Genomic DNA, 23,244 nt, shown 5'->3' on the forward strand with positions numbered 1-23,244 from the left:
GCACTGCTGCACTGGGTGACATGTTCCTTCATCACCATGAACACACACACTGTAGTTTATTCTGACTCAGTCCCACACACACTGTCCTGCTGCCCCAAACACTCACCAGAGCACCACATGTGGATTCATCCGCCACTGAAAATAGTCCCCAACAAATGCACTTTTTCCTCCTGTTTGAATAAAGTTTGATTTAAAAACTACTTGCGGGTTTAAAAAAAAAATTAATTAAATTTTTTAAAAGTGAAACGATATATTTGTGACGTCTTCTGTGGGAACCAATGGGCTTGGAGCTGAGTGGCACAGACAGGAAGTATTGAGAGAAGGACTAACACATTGTTGGTTTTGGACTTGATGGGATTTGCTTACACTACCAAAAATGTAGAATATTGCAAGGTATCTTAGGTTTTAATGTCTCAGTGTAAACAATGTATAGCTTAAATTATATGTTTAAACAGACTGATACACAATGATACTGTCAATGTGTGAAATTTATCCCCCTCATATTGAAGTGACTAAAATAGGAAGGTTAAGGTGAAAATCATGTTTAAAGAGGTTGCTGCTCAACTTAGCTGTATGTATAATATTGTCCCCATCATTACAGAGGATAGTGGGAGCAGGAGATAGAAGAGAAAAGGCTAGAGGTAATAAGCATAAACCTTTGTAATTAGATGAAATCTAGGAGGCTGAGTTCATTCATCTTCTCTCCATGTTACAAAACATTTTCACAGCTGTTGCGTATTAGATTATATAATGAGATATATACGGTACATTTTAGTTACTGTGCTGCTTTACATCCTGTACAAAGAGGAGTAGATTATTACTTCTAATACAGTAGTTTACTCACCTTGAAATTCTGATAGTTACTAATGTATTTCATGACATTTTTACAACTTGTCAAAGCTGTTTGTGTGAGGGGGAGGGGGAGACAGGCTGTGGACGGAAAGGTTACACAATGTTAACTGTGACCGGACACTGGTTTTGGCTGCTGTTGCAATGCTGAAACTGGGATGACGACAGCAGTGTTAGGTGTGTCTTTACTGGTAGTTTAATTTCACACACACCACTTCAGTTTTTAATTACTATTCATACTATCATTTTTGTGTGTGAACTGAATGTCTGTACCTTTTTTAGTTTTGGTGGAAAGGACCTAGACTTAATTAGAAATGGTTTGTATCTTGTTCACTGATTTGTCAGAGTTGATGTTTGCACTGTGTTTAACACGGGACAGGCTTAATCAGCCCTTTATGAATTATCCGGGTCTGTAAATGCTGACACCAGTAGTTCAAGATTGAGATGAGATATAATTTTAAAGCATTACGGGAACAAAAAAAATCCCTCAAAATTGTGGACAGTAAGGATTCCTTTATTAGCCGTTTTTGTTTCTTATTAGTGGTTTCCTTTTGTTTTGTGTTATCCTTTATTTTTGTGTAATCTTACACGAACTAAACTAAATTAAATAATAACAATCTAGTAGTAGGTCCTGAGTTGGCACACAGCGGTTGCACGGTACAGGTTTTTCCCACATGACTTTAACGCAGCATCAGATGATGAGAGTGGGTCATCAGCTGCAGACAGTCAGGTGTGGTCGGCGGGGAGACATTCCGACCGGAGCGGTGATCTAGTGGACTTAACCGGGGGGGCAAAGAAACAACGTCTACCGCGGATCTGTAAACATGACCCACCGACAGAGCACCAAGTACGCCAAAGTGACCAAAGTAAGTGTTTTATAAATGGCTGGTTCAAAGTTCCTTCAAGGAGTGAGAAGTTTTCCGACGTCTTGGTGTCGAGAGGAAGTCAGCGGCAGGCCAGGGTCAGGCCCAGAGACCGTCGCTCCAGACTGGATAAGAAATATGGAAGTTTTAAAGTTTTCTTGCTTTGGTACACATCTTATCAAACACGAATTCACATTTTAATGACTTGTTATGGTCTCTTTGCTACTCCGGTTGAAGTAGTCAGCGCTTTACTTAAATAACATTTTACCTAATTCGCTGTTTTATACCGCTCATGCAGTACCACCAACGATGTGTGTTTATAGTAGCGAAACCATAGGTGAGAATTGAAATAAACTGCAGTTAAACGTACAGACAAGCTCGCATTTATGTGCCGAATTGAAGAACGCTTTTTTTAAGTCGTTGTTCAAATGTCCATACCAATAACTTAAAGGCTAAGAGAAGCATCATTAAATTGAATTTCCGAAACGTAAGAGATTTTCGGGGCAAGTTTGGCGTAACGTCCTCATAAACCTAGAACGTGTCGGACAGGGTGAGCGGTTGGTCAGTGACACACAAACCTTGCTGTAACGGCTCAACTACAACAAGATTAATAAAGGTTAGTCTAATTGCATTTGTTCCTTTACAACATGTATACATTAATTTAATGTCGACCTTCCGTTGAACCAGTGGCGCTGTAGATGTCCTTCTGTTTTCTGGTTGACCTGTAGCTACTGATGCAGTCCCGCATTCGTAGGAATGTTACGCCAAACTACGTTCAGAATATCTGCTAAAAATGTGCTTGTCCATCGGCAAGTACTAGTACCCCATATTAAATTAATTAAGACTTTTTCTCAAACGGTAGCTATTATACTTCAATTCGTCATCTATAGATATATAATGATGCACTAAATTAAACTTGTAGTAAATCATTTGTTGTACCTCACACATAGCTGTGCTCCATTAAACGCACAGCCGTAGTCTGATGCAAACGGCAAAAAGTAAGACTCATATGCGATATTTTTATTAAAACAAATTCAGTTTGGGGGACTCAAACTTAACCGAATTGAATGATGGCTAATATAAGACTCAACAAGATCGGGAATTGTTTTGTACAAGGTGTTTATCTTTGCTGATATACAAAGAATCATTAAATTGCAAGTTTTCTAAACGGCGGTTATTGTACGCACGCACAAGATAACATACTGGGGCTACATTAGCTCGCACTAGCAAGATCCCATTAATTACTTTGAAAGGCAGCGGCAGCCTTTTCCTGTTTTTATGGAAAACTGTCCCAACGTTAGCTAGCCAGTTTCACTGTTTTACTTCCCCCTTTAGCTTCGTGCCAGCCAGAGAAAGTCAATGACAGCTAGCCAGTCTGACTGTCAGGGAGCTTTTGTTGTTGCTACCTAGCTAACCCAGCTAAGTTTTAGGATGGGGGTGGATAAAGCAGGATGAGGAAGTTATATTTAGTGACTCAGCTGTTGTTTGAGTACCAGGGAGGGAGGTAAGGAGGGACACACACTGCATGGAGCAATAAAAAAAAAACAAGTCAATCACAGTGGTGAGCTGCCTGATTGATGTGATCTTTGTCTAACCTCTTTTTCTGTCTTTGTTCAGCACCTTTTAAACCTGGGCTAAAGAAGCAAGAAGCGAAAGTCCTCCTCATGTAATGAAACAGGGAATGGTTGACTTTTTACCCAACCACCAGAGGAACTGAAGTGAAGTCAAGATATTAGTTTAAAGGAACCTCAGCAGATGTAACCACTACTGAACTGCAGTGAAAAAGAGGAACGTGTCAGTTTCTCGATTCTTTTTAAAAGGGGATGGAGTTAATGAGTGAGCGGTGGAGGAGTCCAGGGCAATAACTGGATTTCTGATCAGTTGTCAAGTCACCTGTCCATTTGGCTGTCAGAGCAACAACCACAAAAGGCCAAATCCCTCTATCATGGAGCCTTAGATGTGCGACTGTCAGTGTTTAAATGCACAGACCCCTGTGAAGACATTACATTGGGACTGCATCCAAAGGAGAAAGGAGGGAGTGTCCACACTGCACTGACAGAACTGTGAATGTAAAAGTCTATGAGTTGTCACAAGTTGGAAATCCCCTGCAGGAGTGTCTTTTCGTGGCACTGGTACTAAGGTGGAACCATGCGATCGCTCTCAGCTGTCCAGCATGAATCATAAATGCAGAGCTCTCAAGAAGCGCTTCGTTTTCTGCTGGCTGCTGTGGTTTCACTTTGAAACCAAAGAACATTATGTGAGCATTTGAACTGAAACTCAAGGATACACCAAAGCTAAAAAGTGCAGAAATTCAACTGGAAATGTCCTCTTATTGGCGCGGGAATGCCTGTGATTTTTGGACAAACTCTTGTTCTACTCTGAGCTCGTAGCATTGAGAGGTGGAAAAGAATACAAACACTGGGGAGATAAGGAATATCACCTCCTCCTATGAAACTGATTTTACTTGGGAATTCAGTAAGAGGCCATCCAAATGGCGGGGAAAGACTACAATCATCTCTTTAAACTGCTCATCATTGGAGACTCCAGTTAGTACATTTTGATTCATTCATTAAGATTAATCTTAAGTATGCAAAGCATGTTGTTTTTGGAGTCCCAGAAGTGACAAAGGGCATTAATAGGTGACCTGCAAGTGAAGACTTAGCTGAAGTCAGTGGTAGTCAGCTGGGAATGCTTTGGAAGCCCCAAAATGAATGTCCCTCTCAGCTGGTAACGATACTGGGAAAGCTAGAAACAAAAGAAGCAGAGTGTATTTTTATTCAAATAACATTATCAAGAACATGAGCTCTCTCTCTTTCCAAGCATGTTTCTCATTAGTTTGCTGGAAAATTTAAACTAAAAGTTAATCCTGAGTTTTTAAGACACAAAAGAAACAAAACATAACTTTTTCACATCAGACATTTTGACTGTTTGACAATTCAAAAACGGCCTATTTAACTTTACTTTCACTCCCCCCGTCACATGCGGCCCCCGCACCGCAACAGCTGCGCGCCACCAAGTTTCAAACCACCCACTGGTTCGCTGTCAAGTTAACCTCTTCAGATTTCATCAGTCACACGTTTGTTTTACGCAAGTTTCAGACGGCAAAAACTGTGCTTCAGACTTGCTTCAGACTGTTTTAAGCATCACTGCTTTGGATTATTTAAACAAGTCTCAGAGCTTTGGTATCAGACGTCATCACCACTGTTCTCTGGAAGAGAGTTGTCCACATTTTAGGTTCACTGATTCCGATTCTTAACGAATTCCAGCTCAGATTGTCGTTCTTCTCGCTCATTAGTTGAGTATGAAAAGTCACAAAACATCTGATTACTTTGGAAGGCGGGCTGTTTTCCACGTGTTCTTACATGAGTTGGATGTAGCTGATTCTGTGACTACGACTGGGAACAAAAAACATCTGTATTTTTAGACCTGCTGCAGAAATTGCTGAGTCATTTTAGATCACCTTCCTCCCTGCAGCAAATCATTTATGTACAGTGATTTTAGATTTCATTGTGTCACTGCTGTGAAGCCAATATACGCTTTTGAGCACTTGCTCCAGTCCACCATATTGTACACACGTGTGTTGTAACCAGTGGTGTGGATGAAAGCTCTGGAGAGATGGTTTCAGGAAGCGTTGCTTTTTTTTGGCCTACAGATTTACAGTTTTCATACATTTGGAAATACAGAACTGGTTCTCATTACTCAACTCTGTTCATAGCCTTGTTTTACTTTTGACTTGTGAGGATTTATTTATGTACAAGGTGAATTCCTAGTGATATTATCATCAGGGTTTTACGTGGAACAATTTCGAGAGGTTTGCTTGAAGAGTATTCATGAAATATTTCCCAGATTTATGCCTGGTTGTGTGGATGATCTGTTTGACTGAATTGGCAAGATGAATTTCCTGCCTGTTGACAGCGTTCAGTGTCATTTGGGGAAAGGTAGTCGGGGGTTTAAGGTTTCAGTTTCTGATAATGGTTCCCACAAGCTTTCTCTGTGGTCGAGCTTATCTGGGCTTGCCTAGTCTTGTTTTAACAAACCATTTAGATGTTTTAACCCTCTGTGTTACTTATTGATGTATTAAAAAATGCTCTGATGTGTCAAGCAGCCTGTTTGTGACATTTGTCGCTTCTGGGACTCCATAGTAATGTGGAACAAATTATCAATATTGTGATAAATCGTGATATTTCTCTTGCAATATGATTTTGACACAGAGGCACCAGTAATTTTAAGGTGTTTTCCTCTTTGCCTGCAGACATTCAGACTTTTGCCAGTTTACGGCAAAGCAAGAATTCTCTTTATTTCCGTCTTTGGTTACACAGATATATTTGTTATTGTGGATAAAATATAGTGATAATTGTGAATTATGCTGTTATTTCGCAGCCTGCTGCTGCTTCATTCTGGTTTGTCCAGTCTGTTTCAAACAAGTTGCCACTGGTTCTCTCAGGGCAATTTTATTTAGGGAATTTTCAGGATTGTAGTCTCTTTTTTTTAATCACACAGTTCAAGCTAATTTTTTTCCAGAGTGAGTTCAACCTTTGCCCTTATTTCTTGCTTTGTTTCACTTTTGTTATCCTGCTCCTCCCATGTATTTTGTACAACATGGCTGGAGGGAGGCTGTCACTCAGGTGGTCTTGTCTTTATGAGAGTAAACCTGGAATAACTGGCTGGCATTCATTTCCTCAAAGTGAGTTACTTGTCCCTGATCTGTTTCTCTCTCAGATGTGGGGAAAAGCAGCCTCCTGCTCCGCTTTGCAGACAACTCCTTCTCTGGTGAGTTACCACAGTTTGCTCTAAGTCAAATGACAGTAAATGCCTCAATACTAAGGCTCATCTTTATCATCTTTATCGAGCACCCCAGAGTAGGAAAGGCCTTGAAGTAAAAGCATTTTATCAAGTCAAGTCATCTTATCTCCTTCAGGGTTAAGCAGAGCTGTCCAAACTTGTCAGGAGCTCCAGAGGGAGACAAACGTTTGGGGGACATATTGAATGTGGAACCTTTGCTTTCGAATATTCCTCAAACAAATTGATTGGATTAAATATCCGACCTGTAATCACTTCATCCACAAAACTTGGCCCGTTTGGTAGAAAACACATTTCTTGCGATTTCCGCTTCAAGGCCACTGCATACCACGCAGATGAGTTCAGTTATTTTGGCTCATTAGACCTCTGCTCTAGTTGAAGGTGAGTGTGAGCTTGTAAAGTGCAACTAAACTATCAGGAGAAGAGAGGTCGACGTCAGTCAATCAGTCTGTACACACTCAAACAGTCCTGACAAGAAGCCTAATCAGCCAAAATACGTGAAAACATCTGTGTGAAGTATATGCAGCTGTAACAGCAAGGACTACTAAGTCAAACTTCAGTGTGTTTTAAAAAAAAAAAAAAGGGGTTTCACAAATTGGTAACTTCCTGGAACCATCTCTGTGAATATAATTGCCCTATGCCTACCAGGTAATTTCAACACAGTATCGACATATATAACTGATTATGAATGCAAAATCTTTGTTGTGGCCAAAAACTACATTTTGGAGGAAAAAAGTATGCACATCCCCAAAATTCTGTTTATCAAATCCCTGAAGTGAATGTTTTGCACATTAATGTTAGTTTCTGGTTAGTTTCATCAGTTACGGTAACATTTTACTCAGTAATGTCTTTGCTAAGATCTGCAGATGCAGGCTGGGTCCAGTGTGATCTTCAACAAATCCGCTGTTTAACCCAGTTATCTAAACATCTGTGTTGGTGGAAGCCAAAGTATATAGAAAAAGTGTGTCCAACAATTGTAAGAATGTAGGTTAAAGTTTAAACAACAAGTTGCTCTGCAAATTGTAACAGACATTTACAACAGATAGTTTGGGTAATAATTTTAATTTTACCTTTGTTTTGTCTTCCAAATAACTTTTTTGTAAAATTGGTGATTGTTTACAGTCTGAGATCATCTGATTGTTCATGTTGCAGATAGGAATGATGGCCAAAATCACAAACACAAAACCCAGGGTTTTTTATAAAAAAAGAAAAAAGAAAGAATTTCCCGTAAGTGTTTGTGATTCAGATGTAGCTACAAGATGTTATCAGTTTGTCTGGATCTTAATCTGATGTAAATGCTGAAGCTTGTATCTGCTGTCTTTGTCATGAGACATGAGTTGATGCGGGCAGGTCATGTGCCCGCACACAGATACAGCGCAGGGTGTCTGTGCTGTCTGTCATTCTGATTTTTGATGGTTCCCCGGCCTCCTGCAGGCAGCTACATCACCACCATCGGTGTTGACTTTAAGATCCGAACAGTAGACATCGATGGAGAGCGGGTTAAGCTGCAGATCTGGGACACAGCGGGGCAGGAGAGATTCAGAACCATCACATCAACGTAATAATCTCCAGACCAAAACTGGTTTTATGTTCAGGAATTTTCCTCACTTTCATTTTAGCCTGTAGGTGTATTGCTCAGTTAATTTCCGTTTCATCTTTCTTTCTCCAGGTACTACAGAAACACCCATGGTGTCATTATTGTTTACGACGTGACAAATCCAGAGTCGTTTGTAAATGTTAAGAGGTGGTTAAATGAAATCTCCCAGAACTGCGACAGCGTTTGCAAGATCCTGGGTAAGTCAACTGTATTAATGAGTTTAGAAGAATCATAATTTCATGTTACCTCCATGTTGGAGTGTTGTTAAAGGTTCAGACTGGTACATTTGTTGGTTGGAAAGTCTCATTGCTCTGGAGCAGGGACTTTTAGGAACCAGGAACCAAAAATAAAACAAGGTTTGTGTAGTTGAAATAAAAATAAAGTTCCTGAGTAAAAAGGTTCCTGGAAAAGTTCCTGCTGATGAAAAGGGTTTCCTGTGTGTTCTATAATAAACAGGAAAGAAACCCAATTACACCCATGTATAAAAATAAGACTCTAAAGTTTTTTTTAGACACTTTTTGGAGTGGAGGTCTATGGCACCAAAGCATTAGCTCAATCAGGCTGTGGCTACATTAAATACTTTATTAGTAGGATAAATTCATATAGTCTTTTCATGCAATTTGATGAAAATAATAAAGTTGAAATAGTACCAGCCTGCACCACTCCTGAAAGAGTAGAAATAAAGACTTTTTCCTGTTTTATTCTCTCAGTGGGAAACAAAAATGACGACCCCACCAGGAAACAGGTGGATACCCAGGATGCTGTGCGTTTTGGGGAGTCGATGGGGGTTCGAGTGTTTGAGACCAGTGCCAAAGATAACATCAATGTAGAAGAGGTAACTTTAACATTATTTAATATAAAATTCATTGTATTCAATGTTCTTATACATACGTTTTGGCGTTCTGTTACCTAGTTAATTTTACTGATGTGTATTTGCATGTGTCCCTCACATTTTCAAAAGCCAAGTAGTCATATTCAGATTGCTTGTTTTGTGCAACCAACAGTCAAAACCCCCAAAAGTTTCACTTTACTTTTACGGAAGGCATTTTACCTTTTTTAAAAATATTACTTAAATGATTAATCAACTATCCCACTAGTTGCAGATTAATGTTCAGCCAGTTGACTAATCGATTAATCAATGAATCGTTTCAACTCTGAAGACTCAGCGTCACTGTTGTTTCATTGCTTTGTACAGATGTTCATGGCCTTCACAAACATGGTGCTCCGGGCCAAGAAGCAGAGCCAGAACAGAGCCGAGAGGGAGCGAGAGCGGGAGAAGGACACCGTCAATATCAACGCCCAGAGAGACCGAGACCGCAGGAAGAGAGGGAAGAAATGCTGCTGAGACCCAGACGGACAACAAAGCCACTTATCGCTCATCGCATGCACAGAAAGCATTCAAACAAGATTGGGAAAACCGTGCCTTAGGAGATAAGTGTTCTGTGTGTCAAACTGCAGATATGAATGTTTGATACTCTGCGGTTCGCTCTTTACTATGCCAAGTTACAACACAACAGGCTACAGGTCAGTCTGCTTAACTGCTGGTTGTGAGTGGAATCGAGGCAGAGGGATTTACAGTCTGTCAGCACTGACTGCGTGTAGCAGCCTGGAGGTTGCACGAGTTAAAGGATCATTCTGGTGTTTTTGCAACTTTTTGTCCGTTTACTACAAATCACATTTTAAGCATGCTGCAGTGTTTCAGATTTTTGCTGAGGATGGAGAAGTTGGTTGGTCCTTCTGAGACATCTCTGCAACTAACTCCCCAGATTACCATGAAATTTTCTGTTGATGCTCCCCAGAGGATGAATCCTAATATCTTCATCCTTGGTATTTTAATTAGTGCCAATACCAGGTCAAAATTTTGACTGGAACGTATCTATCGGGCAGGTTTCCATGAAATTTAGAGCACATTCACATACACTTTTGATTTGAATGAGTTCATGATCATTTAGCCCAACTACCTACTGTAAGGTTCTATGACTGGTTTAATTAATAGTGTTTGTTATAGGACTGCAACTAACGATTCTTTTTCATAATCTATTAATCTGCAGATGATTTTCTTTATTAATAATTTTGTCTATAAAAAAATTCAGAAAACAATGAAAAAAGCCCATGACAATTTCCAAGAAGCCAAGGTGATGTCATCAGATGTCTTGTTTGACCCACAGTCCAAAACCCAAAGACATTTGGGTCAAGACATTTCAACCACAGTCTCCACAAGTTACCACCCAGATTGCCATGAAATGTGTGGATATTCATGCTTGCCAGAGGATAAATCCTAATAGTGTTGGCGACCTCCAGCCTTGGTCATGAAATGACGGAGCCTTTTCCTTAGAGGATGAATCTCGTGAGCTTTTAGCTCCATCCTCGGGTTAAACTTCACTTTTGGCCCAACTTCTGTTCGGCTCTAAAAATGGCTAAATCATCAGGATGTTTTTTCTGTCCACCAGAAATTGTACTGTGGGATGAACACCGCAGCCTCCAGGGCCAGCTGTCTTGTTGAAATGTGTTTTTCAGCCACCAGTTTTAGCTTGACATCTGGCTCGAGATAATCCATCACAACATCGTGCAAAAGTGGAAAGTCTGCGCTTCATTTTCACAAACAAGTAACATACCTGAAAAGGTCAGAGTAGACGTGATGTAATCTAACTCAGTTAAGTTTCAGATCTCTGCCAGTTGAATTTAATATTGTAGTGATACAACTGCTGCCTGTAAGGTTCATAAAATACATTCATAAATCAAAAACAACTATCTGCTTTGAAATATGGCGGTGCGATATAAAGTGTACATGATAGTGATGAATGAGCTAAAACATACAAAAACACTGATGATCCTTTAACTTTCCACTAGTGAACCACTGTTATGTGCCGATGTTGTAGTTTTTTCTTTTTTCTTAATACAGTAAAAGTATTTTACCACTGAAAGGGAACTGTTTGCATTTGTTGCTAAATTGTAACCTTGACACACTAACAGGTGTGATGAGTGCAGTCCGTCTGTATGCCTTATTTCAATTATTTCAAATGAGGCCAGTAATCCAAGACTACAGTATGTGTAACCTCGACACAGTACAAGCCCAAAATGTTCAAGTATGTTGTTTTTTTTAATGTAAATCTGTTGCCTAGCAAATGTGTCAAAATCCAAATAAAGCAATAAATCCAGAGTTAGTGTTTGTAATAGAAATTATTTCCTCTTACAAGCCAGTGCTTCAAGTGGAACGATAATGTAAAATTCAAAGGATTACTAGAGAGGATTAACCTTCCCAAAATAAAAATAACACCAAGAAACAGTTGAAGCTGCCTCTCTGAAATTAACTCAAAATGTGACACTTTCTACTTTGATCCACCTCTTAAGATTCCTCTATAAGTTGTCTTAAAGTTGAGTGAGCTTAACCCTCGAACGCTTTTCTTCACTGCTGCACCGTCAAATCAAATAGTTTTCACTGGAATTTCAAATAGTTGTGTTGGGTTTGAACAATTATGTGCTGTACATGAGTTAAAGTCCAGCAGAGTTTAACACGTTAAACTAACTTGAGCCAGAAAATCATCCTGATGAGTCATGTGTCTCATGAGATGACTTAATACAGATTAAACTGTGTTCAAATATATGAAACCCTGAATTTGCTTCAGCGCCCAATAGGGTCCCCAATATCCCACATTTGTCCTTCATCTTACAAATACTCCATCACATGTAAAAGTTCTGCATTGACAATGTTATATGTTTTTGATATAAAATCTTAATATGAAGCTGTCGGATGGCATAATATAAGATATATTTCCCTCTGCAATGTTGTGGTGTAGAAATACTCAAGTAAAGTACCTCAAATCCACGCTCAAGTACAGCATTTGAGCAAATGTAATTAGTTACATTCCACCGCTGAGCAGAAGCAGCCAAACCCAGATCTGTGAAGCCTATCAGCTACTGGTTAAAGTGGGTACTGAACTGCACTCCGCACCACCAACAGGACTGTAGTTTGGCCTCGACAACTCATTCTATAAACTAGCGCCTTGCTGTTTAATTCTTAATTAACTCTTATCAGCCATTCATATCGCAAGTTTTAAAGGATTCAAATGCTGCAGAAAGAATGCAACAACTGGAGAAACTGTGCTTTAGGAGATACGTGTTGTGTGTTTCACACTGCAGTTACAATGTGCAGTCTGCAGAAGAACAGCTGGAAACTTGTCACATGCTTCTGAAATGAAATAAGGAGGAAAAATATTAAGTGTCCCTGTTTGATCCAGTTCAGACAAACACACACAAGACATTAAAGAGCTTTTATAATTATAATAAATCAGTATTATACATCAGTGTTCAACACCAATAACCTTCACAACAACTTAATCTCCAGCTGCAGCATCAACACTGTCTGCACTGATGTTTAAGAAGGTGGAAGTGTTTTTATTTTGAAAATCAAACCTTTCAGAGGAATAGCCTTCTTAAAATTATGCTGCATTCATATCACGGGAAAATCCATTTTGACACGCCGGTGGAAATTCTGATGGATTACCCTGAAACTGAAGAATTGATCCCATTCTTTCAGCTGCTGATACTTACTTGTGGGTGATGTCAGAATTAATCTGGAAAACAGTAGTTCACTGATTGCTGAAGTGAGCAATTCTAGTAGCACTCCTTCCCAAAAGCTGAGGAGAACAGCATATTCCTATATTTCCCACAGCACATGAATGCAGCGTCACACTTGAGCGGTTTGTCCTCCTTGTTTTGCGCTCATGCTCCTCCTCCATCAGTTGGATTTGGGGAGTCTGTAGACACCTGCAGAGACCATCAGCTGGTGATCCCTGACCTTCCTCTGCAGGAAGGCCTCCAGCTCGTTGACATCCATCTCTGTGACGACGGGTCCCGTGGCGACGAACATCCGGAGCATGGAGTGGATGCGGTCCAGCGTCATGCTGTCCAGGTTGGTCAGCATGGCCTGGATGTAGGCCCAGAACAACTGCAGAGACGAAGAATGAGCGTTTTAAGATGCTTCTTTAGGTCATTTTTCATCTTATTTACTGTGTTGTATGTTTGAGTGCGTGTGTGTACCTGCAGCTTCTCCTCCCTCTGCTCAGACTGGGTGGTGGTGTTGGAGTCTCGCTCCTCGTCGCTGTCGATCAGCATCACGCCTCTCTCCATCTTCTCTTTGGACGAGCCTGTCTCCACCACGTAGTAGCGCCCTCCCGCCTCCTCCCTCAGCACGCCGTGCTGCTGCCACAGAGCCAGCTTCCTGTGCACCAGCTCCTTCGGGGCGCCCAGCTTCGCGCTCAGCTCCTCCAGAGTCCAACAATCTGATGGATGACAAACAGACATCACTGATGTGGTCATTGTGGGAATTTTTGGTGGGAAAATTTTGCTTCCACTTAAATTTTCAGCTGTCATGGCCTCGACTAAGAAATATTGACTGGCGCCTAAGTGCCAGGCGTTTTCTCTCCAAGCATACGTGATGACAAAAACTGGAATGGCAGTAGGGTGCAATGTTTATAAATGCACGTGAATGTTAAAAAAAAATCCTGATTTCTGGTAGTTGTAATTTCATTTAGTAAATTCAGCAAAGGAAACAAATAGCAACTTGTATTTGTAGCCAATATCAACCGCAAACAAAAATATAAATCCAAATATTCTGCTGGCAGCTACTTTTTGTAAAATGTATTTTTGGTCTTAATTTTCCATTTTTCCTTGCTTCATTGTTGTAGTTAAAAATCAACTCCATGATTCTGACTGTTGTGTGTTGATATACCGAAATCATACGGAAGATTTGAAGGAAGGAGCGCCACTGGAAGGATTTCACTGTGAAGCAGCTGCATGAAGTGTTTGAACTAGTGTTTTAACATATATACATATATTTGGGTCACTCATCTTGCACACCCACAGCAGGGTGCACAGGAGCACAAGTCATGCCCATAATTGGATTATACTGTAATTTTAATCAACACTTGACATGTTAATGAGTGCTACCACAAAAATGTAACTGATCTGTCTCTCATTAAGATGGCAAACTAGACGATTTACCAAAATGTTAAGTTACAACAACATCTCACTCATAATTTTTATAATTCCTTTACATACAGAGGAAAACAAACCAAGACAGGAAATCAGTTTGAAATGAAAGCTTGTACTTTTTTCCTGGAAGTGCAGGATGATGGCAGCGTGGATGGGGGACACTGTGAGGTTGGTGAGGGTGCGGTCCTCCAGCTCCACGTCCAGAGTGACAGAACCAAGGTGAGGCTTCCAGCTCAGCGTCCTCATGGCCTGAAACAGAAGACAAACTGCTGTTACCATCCGTTCACACACAAAGCTTCACTCGCACCAGTCAAACTGCGCGTTGAATTAATGGCCACGCCCAAATCAGTGACGTATTTTGCCTTTGACAGCTGATGGAAAACACCGGGAAGACAGCACTGACTGCATGTAATGTAACTACAAAAAAAAGGAAAAACAGTAATGTTTTTGTGGTGGTGTGTTCAAGGACAGTATTTGATACTGGACAAAGAGCTGCTGTGTGGTTTGTCTCAAAATCTAACCCTGAGGACAAGCAATAAGCAGACATGGAGGTTGAAAACGATACGATGTGTAACTAGTGTTAAAATGTTGCTGTTCAGCAGTCAACTCTAAAACCTCAGCTGTCGTAGTGTCCTTGAATGCACCAACAGTGAAGGTTTTAAAAAGAGTCCCTGCGTAAAAAAATGATGATTATACCTCTCGCAAAAGATAAAGGTGATGACATGTTGACTGATTAATTAGCTGCAGCAAGTTTCATGTCTAAACCTAATTTTACCAATTGATTTTCAGATTGTATTGAAATTAACGGAAAGAAATGAACTAAAAAGTGATGATACACTTTGGAAAACGGTCAGCAATTCTAAAACAAAACAATCTAAAACATGCAAAACCACCCCGGTGCAACCAATTCCTCCTAACAGAACAACCAATGGCTTGGTGTTGAGCAGCAGGTGAACTCCACCTTGAGTTTCTCGTAGCGGTGTGTGTAGGCCTCCATGGCCTGGCAGACGAGCGGAGGGAGCTCCAGCTTCTCCTCCTTCAGCGGAGGCCAGAACTCAGAGGACAGGATGATGGACGACAGGGACAGCGGCGGCTGCTCCTCCTCGCTCAGCCTCGATTCCTCCTCACGGATGTTACTGTTGATCCTCCGAGAGTCCGCCATGTCCTGGACAGGTGACAGAAGAAAGGGGTTGACAAATTATTCTTTTTATTATCAATTAATCTAGTTACTTTTTTTTTTTTTTAGATACATAGATCAATCGTTGGGTTTATAAAATGTCTGTCACAATTTCCCAGAGCCCGAGGTGGAAGGGAAGTGTTGCTTGTTTTGTCTGACCAACAGTCTAAAACCCAAAGTTATTAAAAAATACTACGATATAACAAAAAGAAAAGCAGCAAACCCTCACACGCGAGATGCTGGAACCAGAGATTGTTTGGCATTTGTGTTTAAGAGATTACTTGATTTGCAGAATTGTTGCCAATTAATTTACTGTCGACTGACAAATCAATTAAATCGACTTGTCTTCTTTTACTCAGTTTAAACGCATCTAATTCAAAATGTTATTTTACTACATTTTATGACTTATAGCCGACTCATGTCATCTGGACACAAGTTTTTTTTACTGTAAATTATGAACAGTGTCTATATTCGCATGGAGGAACATCTTAGATTGGGGCTTTAAACATTAATTTCCCTTAGTAGAGGGTTAGGGAAACTACAAACTAGACTGACAGTAAAATTCTCCATGGAAACCCAGGAGGAGAGAAGACAAAAAACAAAGAAAATATCTGCCACATACGTCAAGAGTATCATCTCATGTTATAAGATCAGTGCATGTGTCAGAGCTGATGCTTGTGGTAAAGGTAATACTGCGCGTTGGACTGTTTAATGACACACGCAGTGACAACATCGTGTCAGACAGTGTTTACCTTCAGCATGACCTCGCAGTAATGCATGTGAGACTCCCCAAACCTGAGCTTCAGCAGCTCCACGTTACGAATCTCCCTGCAAACACACAACAGAGGACAAAACTACTTAAAGAACATCACACGATGACATTTTGGACACGTCACTACAATCAGAAGCGAAATACTGAAATTATCCAAAATCCAAAAGTGAATCGATTTAAATTTGTACATTTTTCCATCAAGGTCTATAAAGCTCAACTCGCCATTATACCGCGTTCCTGTCATACTGGAGTTATTGTAATTACCTGTTTCCAACTTGCAAGTAATTTGATTGACATTCAAGTCGTAATTACGACTGGGAACTCCAAATAAACATGGATGTCTCACATCATTCAAGGCAATTAAACCCAAATTTGATGGACAGGGCGCTATATCGTCAATGCACAGTATTTTGAACCTTCACATGACCAGCTCTGTAGTCATACACCCGGGGGAGTCGTAAACATGGGAATCTTGCCCACCTCTAACACCCGTCCCACATTACATGAACGCAGCACGGCATCAGAATCTGAAGCTCTGAGTTGTTGTTTCTTACAGAAATGCCCGCTGGGACTCGTATTTGACTTCTCTCTTTAAGCTGTTATAGACAGACTTGCCTATCTTGTACTTTCTTCAGTTAGGCAGCATTTCTAGCACATTGTCTCGTTGTTTCAGTTTCATGAAGGTGTTGGAAATGCTCCAACAGACATAACCCTGGGCGCCTGATGAAACCCGCCTACTCTGCTGCTCTACTCTATTTGAAAGAAGAGAAAACCTTTATGCGGCCTTTTGTTTTGTGATGACTGAGTGGAATGATGGGTAAGGAATTTGTTTTTCTACACGTGTACATACAGGGATGGCAGTATACACTAAGGCATTTGTGTACTTAATTTGATTATTTGTATGGAGGGAAAAGCAGAGAAGTGTTAGTTCAGTTGTACCTGGCAGTGTTGTAGTTGAGTTGGTGCAGCAGTCTGTCAGCCAGCACGGCTCTGTATTCATCTATGAAGATGTCCTTACTGCCGTAGATACTGACCAGCAGGCTGATGATGTCTGACGAATGGCGTTTCGAGCCCATCTTATCTGAAAGAAGCATTAGACTCCCAGTAAAATCCAACACCAAACAGAGGACGATGAATACAAGCTGCAGAAATAACAAATCATGTGTTACTGACCGGGGACGGCGTCGGTTGGGTCTGGAGTCCAGTCCTCTGGGTCATTGCCTTCTTCATCACTGTCCTGCATCTCCAGAGTCACCGGGTCTCCTCTGGACAGCTCAGAGGCCAAGTCCGTGCAGCCCTCAGCGTCTCCAGTCAAGCCGGCTACGATCTGCCTCACCGTGTCCTCCCGAGTCCTAAAACACCCCACAGAAGCTTTCACAAAACTCAACTCTAGTAATGATTATAATAACCATTATAAAAGTAGCAGCTTCCTTATTTTATCCGTTTCACCTGCTCTTTTGGTTCAAATCGTTGTCAAGTTTTATGCCGTGTATTTTATTTTTCACGGGTGTTTTTGCCGTTAAGTGCTCTATAATCTTTGTTTAAAGGTCCAGTGTGTAACATTTAAGAGCTATCGGCAGAAATGGAATAAAATATTAAGTATTAAGGATTTTTTCATTAGTGTATAATCACTTGAAAATAAGAATCGGTGTGTTTTCGTTACCTTAGAATCAGTATATCAGTATCAATATCTCCAGAGGGAGCGGGCCCCCTTCCACGGAGGCCGCCATGTTGCACCGCCATGTTTCTACAGTAGCCCAGAACGGACAAACCAAACGCTGGCTCTAGCGGGCCTTTCGTGTTTTTCGGCCGCCGTAGTTTCTCCTACACGCTTGGAAGGGGAGGGTGATGCGAGCGGTGTTCAAATGGTTGCAAACTGCAATTTCACCGCTAGACGCCACTAAATCCTCCACACTGGACCTTTAAATATTTTCAAATGAAAGCTAAAAACGTATCTCTTCACTTTAGCCTTTATCTAGCTCTGACTTTCCTGATCCAGACATGAAACTCTTTTTTATGCTGTATTTTAGTTGATTTTATGCATTCTATGTATGTTTACTTTATTTTTATTATTATCATCATCAAGTGGGTTTTATTCTCCATCTTATTTTACAATAATTATGTTCTGTCCCTGTTTTTATGTTCATGCTATGTCTTTTTTATGTGAAGCACTTGGTGCCTGTAATTTCTTTTGTTGTAAAGCACTGCATTTCTTGTATGAAAGGTGCTATACAAATAAAGTTTATTATTATTATTATTATTATTTATTGTTACCAACTGAAGTCAAACTAGAGCACAAAGATCAGGGAGAGATTGAAGATATCAGCCAGAAACAGTTACACTTCATATCAAGCAGGATTACAGAAATGTAACCTTATATTAAAAATAATGTTTAAAAAAAGAGTATACACCTGAGGTACTTGCGGATTGGTTGGCAGGCAACCTGCAGGATGACCATGGATGGGTCCAGCTCTCTGAGGGCCTTGATGGCGGAGATGTAAACCGTGAGGATGTCAGATGTGTGAACTCCTGAGAAGGGAAGGTACAACAAAGACAGGACGATTAAAACTCAATTTAACGTGGCTTCTTGTTCCGCTGTGTTATTACCAAACAGATACTGTGCTGCACTCGGCCCCCAGCCGCCAACTAGCCTGGATGCAGCAGACGGCTCTCAAAGGCAGATTTGAGTGAGGTGAGGAGCTGCTGTCTCTGGTTGGTTCTTTCCAGACAAAACTTCAGATCTTCGATGGCAGCTTTAGATTCTGGGAAGTCTGAAAGAGAAAAGTCAGACAGCCCATGCCTATGAATCTGTGCATGTAAAAACTTAAAGTCCAGACATTTCTGCTCCTAACTCAACTGCAGTTATCTGATTTTAGGTGGACAAGTGGGGACAAGACACCCACCCACAGGCTCATGTCTCAGTACAGAGATAAGTCCAGGACGTATTTAGCCTAGCTTACCACAAAGACTGGAAGCAGGCGGAAACGGCTAACCTAGCACTGTCAAAGGTGAAAATATACAGCTTCCAAAACTGAGTGATTATTTTTTGTTAAAATACGGTTTGTGGACAAAATCTTCAGTTATGAAAAACTAAAATAACAATTACAATGCAAATACAGTTAAATTCTGATTAAGATAAACGGACTGACCTCCAAGACATGCTGGGAGACCACAAAAACACACTTTTCTCTCTCACCTCGGATAATACTGAAGAGCTCCTCGATCCTCATGTTGACGTAGATCCTGCAGAAGAACTGGTGCATGTGGCATCTCCACTGCTTCAGGACGGAGCTGGCAGGCTGGCCCGCCTGCATGCTGGGAGCACTGGGAACACCGGGAGCAGGTACCAGACCGTCTCCGTCCACCTTGCTTGCAAACACTTTGCTCAGCCAGCCCAGCACCAGCTCCAGCCACTGCTCACACAGAACACAGCGTATTTAAAATACAGGGCTCATCCAGACAAAGACTCCACGTGACTTAACTTTCTCTGATCGTGGAAAGACGAACGGATGTTTTACCTCCTGGAACTCCAGCAGGAACGAGCGTTCGTATTCTCCCCTGCAGTGCTGCTCCATCCGCTGCTCGATGAGCCTGTGGAGGATGGAGGTGACGGCCTCGGAGCTGACCCACTCCAGCTGCTGTAGTTTGGAACTACAACCACATAAAAATAAAACACTCATCCTCATATGAAGCGCATAACATAAAGTAAGCACATCCATGACGTGCATTATGCTGTGGTCTGCACATGGGGTTTGTCATCTCTTCTTTCTTTGGAAAGGAAACGCACACTGCTCAGAGTTTCACTAATGATTTTTTTTGACTAAATCAGCAGCATAATGTAAGATGTTACAAAATTATGATTACAAACTTGGACTAACGTGATCTAGGCTACATTTTAAATACCCAAATAACATCTACTATCAACTCAATTTAAGATTATCATTGATGATAGATTAGTCAATTAAATCACTTCTCAAATCCCATTTTTATTGTACAGTATAGCTTACCCTGATTTTAGTTAATTCGGCTCCAATGTTACTGTAAGCCTGTCTTCTTTTATTCTTGTTGTAATCTGTATTTTATTGCCGCATGCGGTTGTCTGCTTTGGTTTTATGTAACCTTCTGGTGGCCATTCTCATATTCATTTTTAATTTCAAGCTTGTTTAAGTTCATTTAAAGCTCTATTTTGGTCTCCACTGACTCCTGAGGGAAATATCTGGCTCTTTAGCTCCTAAATGTTCCACTTTTCTTCACCAGCTCGTCTCTAACTGGGCCTGTCTGCTGTGTACTTCTGGGCAGGTGGTGTGCAGTGGCTTTATCAGAGCGTGTTTGATGAAAACTGCTGATTAATGCAGCTGGAAACACTGAGATGAACCAGACAGGAAGTGTGCCGTAAAACCAAAACTAGGAGCTACAAGTGGCTAAAATGCTGAGGGGAAACCGCAGAGCTAGTGGTAATTCTCTGTGGGTTTGTCACTTTGAGTGACCCCTTTTACATTACACATAGTCATCTGATCCACTGTTAATATAAAAGGTATTGATTAGTGCAGCAGAGAGTACTGACAAAAGAAAAATAGCAATGTATTATAAATATTAGATAAGCTATAAATTAAAACTATGACTAAAGAGGGTGTGCAGTGGAAACAGCATAAGGTGTTCAGCAGTGTGTCATCTGTTCCTGAATTATCTTCACTGTCCCTCTTCCTGAGTCCACTCACAGTATGTGGCTGAGCTCCTGCAGTTGCTCCAGGGCCTCCTGACACCAGCACTGCTGTGTCGGGACCCCGCAGCCCCGACAGACCCCTCCCTCTGGGCCGTCCGGGACCTCGGCCCCGTCCTCGGCCTGCCCCTCCTGGTTCATATAGACGGAGAAGGTCCTGCTGTAAAACTCCAGCACTCGCTCCTGGAGAACAGGGAAGGGGGAGAAGAGGAGGAGGGCCCTGATGATGGTGAAGGCCCGCTCCTGGAGGCCCCTGGACCCCGGGCCACAGAGACTGCCACGGCCCTCGTCCTGCCACGTCCCCAGCCTCTCCAAAGCACCTAGGAGGAGGAATAGGGGATGTTTGAACATTGTTGCTGATGTAAACGAAGAAAACCAGAACTGAACTTAGCGACTTGCCCAAGAAAGGTTCCAGTCGGCCTAATAGAGTCCGAAAGGCGGTGAGGAGAACCCAGGCCCTGCCTCTCTCCTCCAGCTCGTTCTCCGGCTGTTTGAGTCCGGACCAGAACTCGGGAACCACAGAGGAGGACAAACGCATCTGCAAAGTCTCCAGCAGCCAGCCGCCCAGCAGCCGGCCCAGACCCTGACTACAAAGCAGGGCCAACGAGTCCGAGAGGCTCTGCTCCGTCACCGAGCAGCCAGGAGACAGCTAAGAAAACAAGGACCAAGATAAAGGATCTGTTCTGGCAGGGCTGTAGAGATACCAAGATGTGCAGTTTGTATGTATATTTATGTAAATAAACTTCTTTACTACTTACTACTTCTTTGTTGGACAAAATATGTAATGGAGACATTATTTCTAAATGATCTCCAAAATATTTTTGGCATCTCTGTACTGATACGTCTTGTTTCTTATCGACTGATATCGATATCTATAAATCTGCATTAAGATAATAGTGGCTGACATATTGGTCCGGCTGATTATCTAAAGTATAAGGTTAACAATATGATCATTTAAATTCTGACCAACTTTACAACAATATTTTTTACTGACAGACACATCTCAGCCAGTCTCTGTTCTACAAGCCCGGATTACCAAGCCCCGGGGCCCCAAGACCCCTTGGAACCTGGAGGTGACAGGATATACACAAAGCACATAGGATGGGAAGTGGTTGGTACACTGGACACTTTTAAAGGTGTGTTTGCCAGGGATGGGTTAGGGTTGACTTTAACTGCAGACCTGGACTGACTCAGAGTAAACTGTCCTGGGACCTGGACTCTTTTGTTCCAGTCGACTGGTCTTGACTACAGCATTGTACAGTATCAACTAAACAGGAGGAGAGTGGCTCACATTACAATTGTGACAGTGAATATTAATAGTTATCAGTTGTCAGTAGGTTGTGCATAGAGACGAAGTTAAACAGCTAGCTAGTAGAATATAGCACATATGTGCAGAAGTATAAAGAAGACAGACAAATAAAGAGAAAGGCTAAGACAGCGTTACATGTATGCCGAATTTAACCGAATACCCCTAACAAGTTAGTGAACTGTCCTAAGTCCTGTCCAACCGGGTATGAACCATTGCTACAAGCAAGAAAACATTAAATAATGAAATATTTGAATGGAATTCGGCATCTCCGGTTCACTCCATGTTCGCTTCTGTGTCTTTTGGCTACACGAGTCCAGTGATAAAGCCTACTCACCAAAGCTGCAGTGACAGTTTCCCAGGCATCAGCAACCCCTGGTTGCGGTGCTGATCCCGATATTTGAGTCCGATTCCATCACCATCTCCTCCATTTTCTTAGACTTTCTTCAGAAACAACCAACTAGCTAGTGTGAGTAAAACATTTAAACCTCGGATTGTTTTGTCGTATTATAACGTCGCACACATCTTTGTACAAGTACGCATTATGTCTTCGATGTGGGTGTTTTTTTATTTATTTAAAAACAATAATCGCTCATATCAGTAAAACCCTTCTGTTATGAATTTGAAATAACGTAACATGGCCCTAACTTGCGTATCGCGGGTTTACTTCTTCTTCTTCGTCGTCTTTTTTCTAACGAGTTTCCGGCAAACTGTACGCCAGCACGCTTAACGCTGCCCCCACAGTTCACATCACGCATAGCTAGTTGCAGTTCATTGCATTTTTTACCGACCACATGAAGTGTTAAGCGTGATATTGTCTCTGTCTTGATTATGGATGTATTATTTAGAATTTAGGTCTTATAATACATTAATTGTCTTGACAGCTGGCTGAGTGTCATTAGAACCATGAGTGTTCACTGCCCTCCAGTGGTCACAGTGAGGAACTGCACTCTATTTAAATTTCTGGCTATACACAGCGTTAATATCCGTATTTAACTGTTATTGATATTAATATGTACGAATCATTATCAGTGTGATTATTACAAACAACAATAGTAGCATCAATATTTAACAGTTTTATAACATTTACTTACCATTGTTAAGCAGACATGATTATTACATGTGGTATATGTATAATAAGAGTATATATGTCCTCTAGTGGCCAC

The 23,244-nt window shown here is 41.3% G+C and overlaps 2 protein-coding genes across 7 annotated transcripts; one reads left to right on the forward strand and one right to left on the reverse strand.

The window, feature by feature from the left end:
• Positions 1 to 884: 884 nt before the first annotated feature.
• On the forward strand, positions 885 to 11,269 carry si:dkey-16l2.16 (ras-related protein Rab-35). Of its 6 annotated transcripts, none has more exons than XM_044181616.1 (7): positions 885 to 1,026; positions 3,330 to 4,258; positions 6,432 to 6,482; positions 7,947 to 8,070; positions 8,182 to 8,306; positions 8,820 to 8,944; positions 9,305 to 11,269. In XM_044181616.1, the coding sequence occupies exons 2-7, from the start codon at positions 4,204 to 4,206 to the stop codon at positions 9,452 to 9,454; spliced, it is 630 nt and encodes a 209-aa protein (XP_044037551.1). In that variant the 5' UTR covers positions 885 to 1,026; positions 3,330 to 4,203; the 3' UTR covers positions 9,455 to 11,269. The 6 variants fall into 6 exon arrangements, with proteins under 6 accessions (XP_044037551.1, XP_044037550.1, XP_044037552.1 ...); XM_044181615.1 differs by having other exon boundaries at positions 992 to 1,715; XM_044181617.1 differs by lacking the exon at positions 885 to 1,026 and adding an exon at positions 1,095 to 1,166.
• Positions 11,270 to 12,366: 1,097 nt separating this feature from the next.
• On the reverse strand, positions 12,367 to 22,796 carry anapc2 (anaphase promoting complex subunit 2). Its single transcript, XM_044181614.1, is given in 15 exon segments — positions 12,367 to 13,057; positions 13,150 to 13,391; positions 14,220 to 14,352; positions 15,065 to 15,268; positions 16,033 to 16,108; positions 16,992 to 17,133; positions 17,226 to 17,404; positions 18,464 to 18,581; positions 18,704 to 18,823; positions 19,249 to 19,465; positions 19,571 to 19,703; positions 20,771 to 21,092; positions 21,172 to 21,421; positions 22,416 to 22,475; positions 22,477 to 22,796. Coding segments are annotated over 15 exon segments (2,439 nt in total). The 5' UTR covers positions 22,510 to 22,796; the 3' UTR covers positions 12,367 to 12,847.
• Between the last annotated feature and the right edge of the window lie 448 nt (positions 22,797 to 23,244).

The sequence above is a fragment of the Siniperca chuatsi genome, linkage group LG21, assembly GCF_020085105.1.
Source record: "Siniperca chuatsi isolate FFG_IHB_CAS linkage group LG21, ASM2008510v1, whole genome shotgun sequence".
NCBI lineage: Eukaryota > Metazoa > Chordata > Actinopteri > Centrarchiformes > Sinipercidae > Siniperca > Siniperca chuatsi.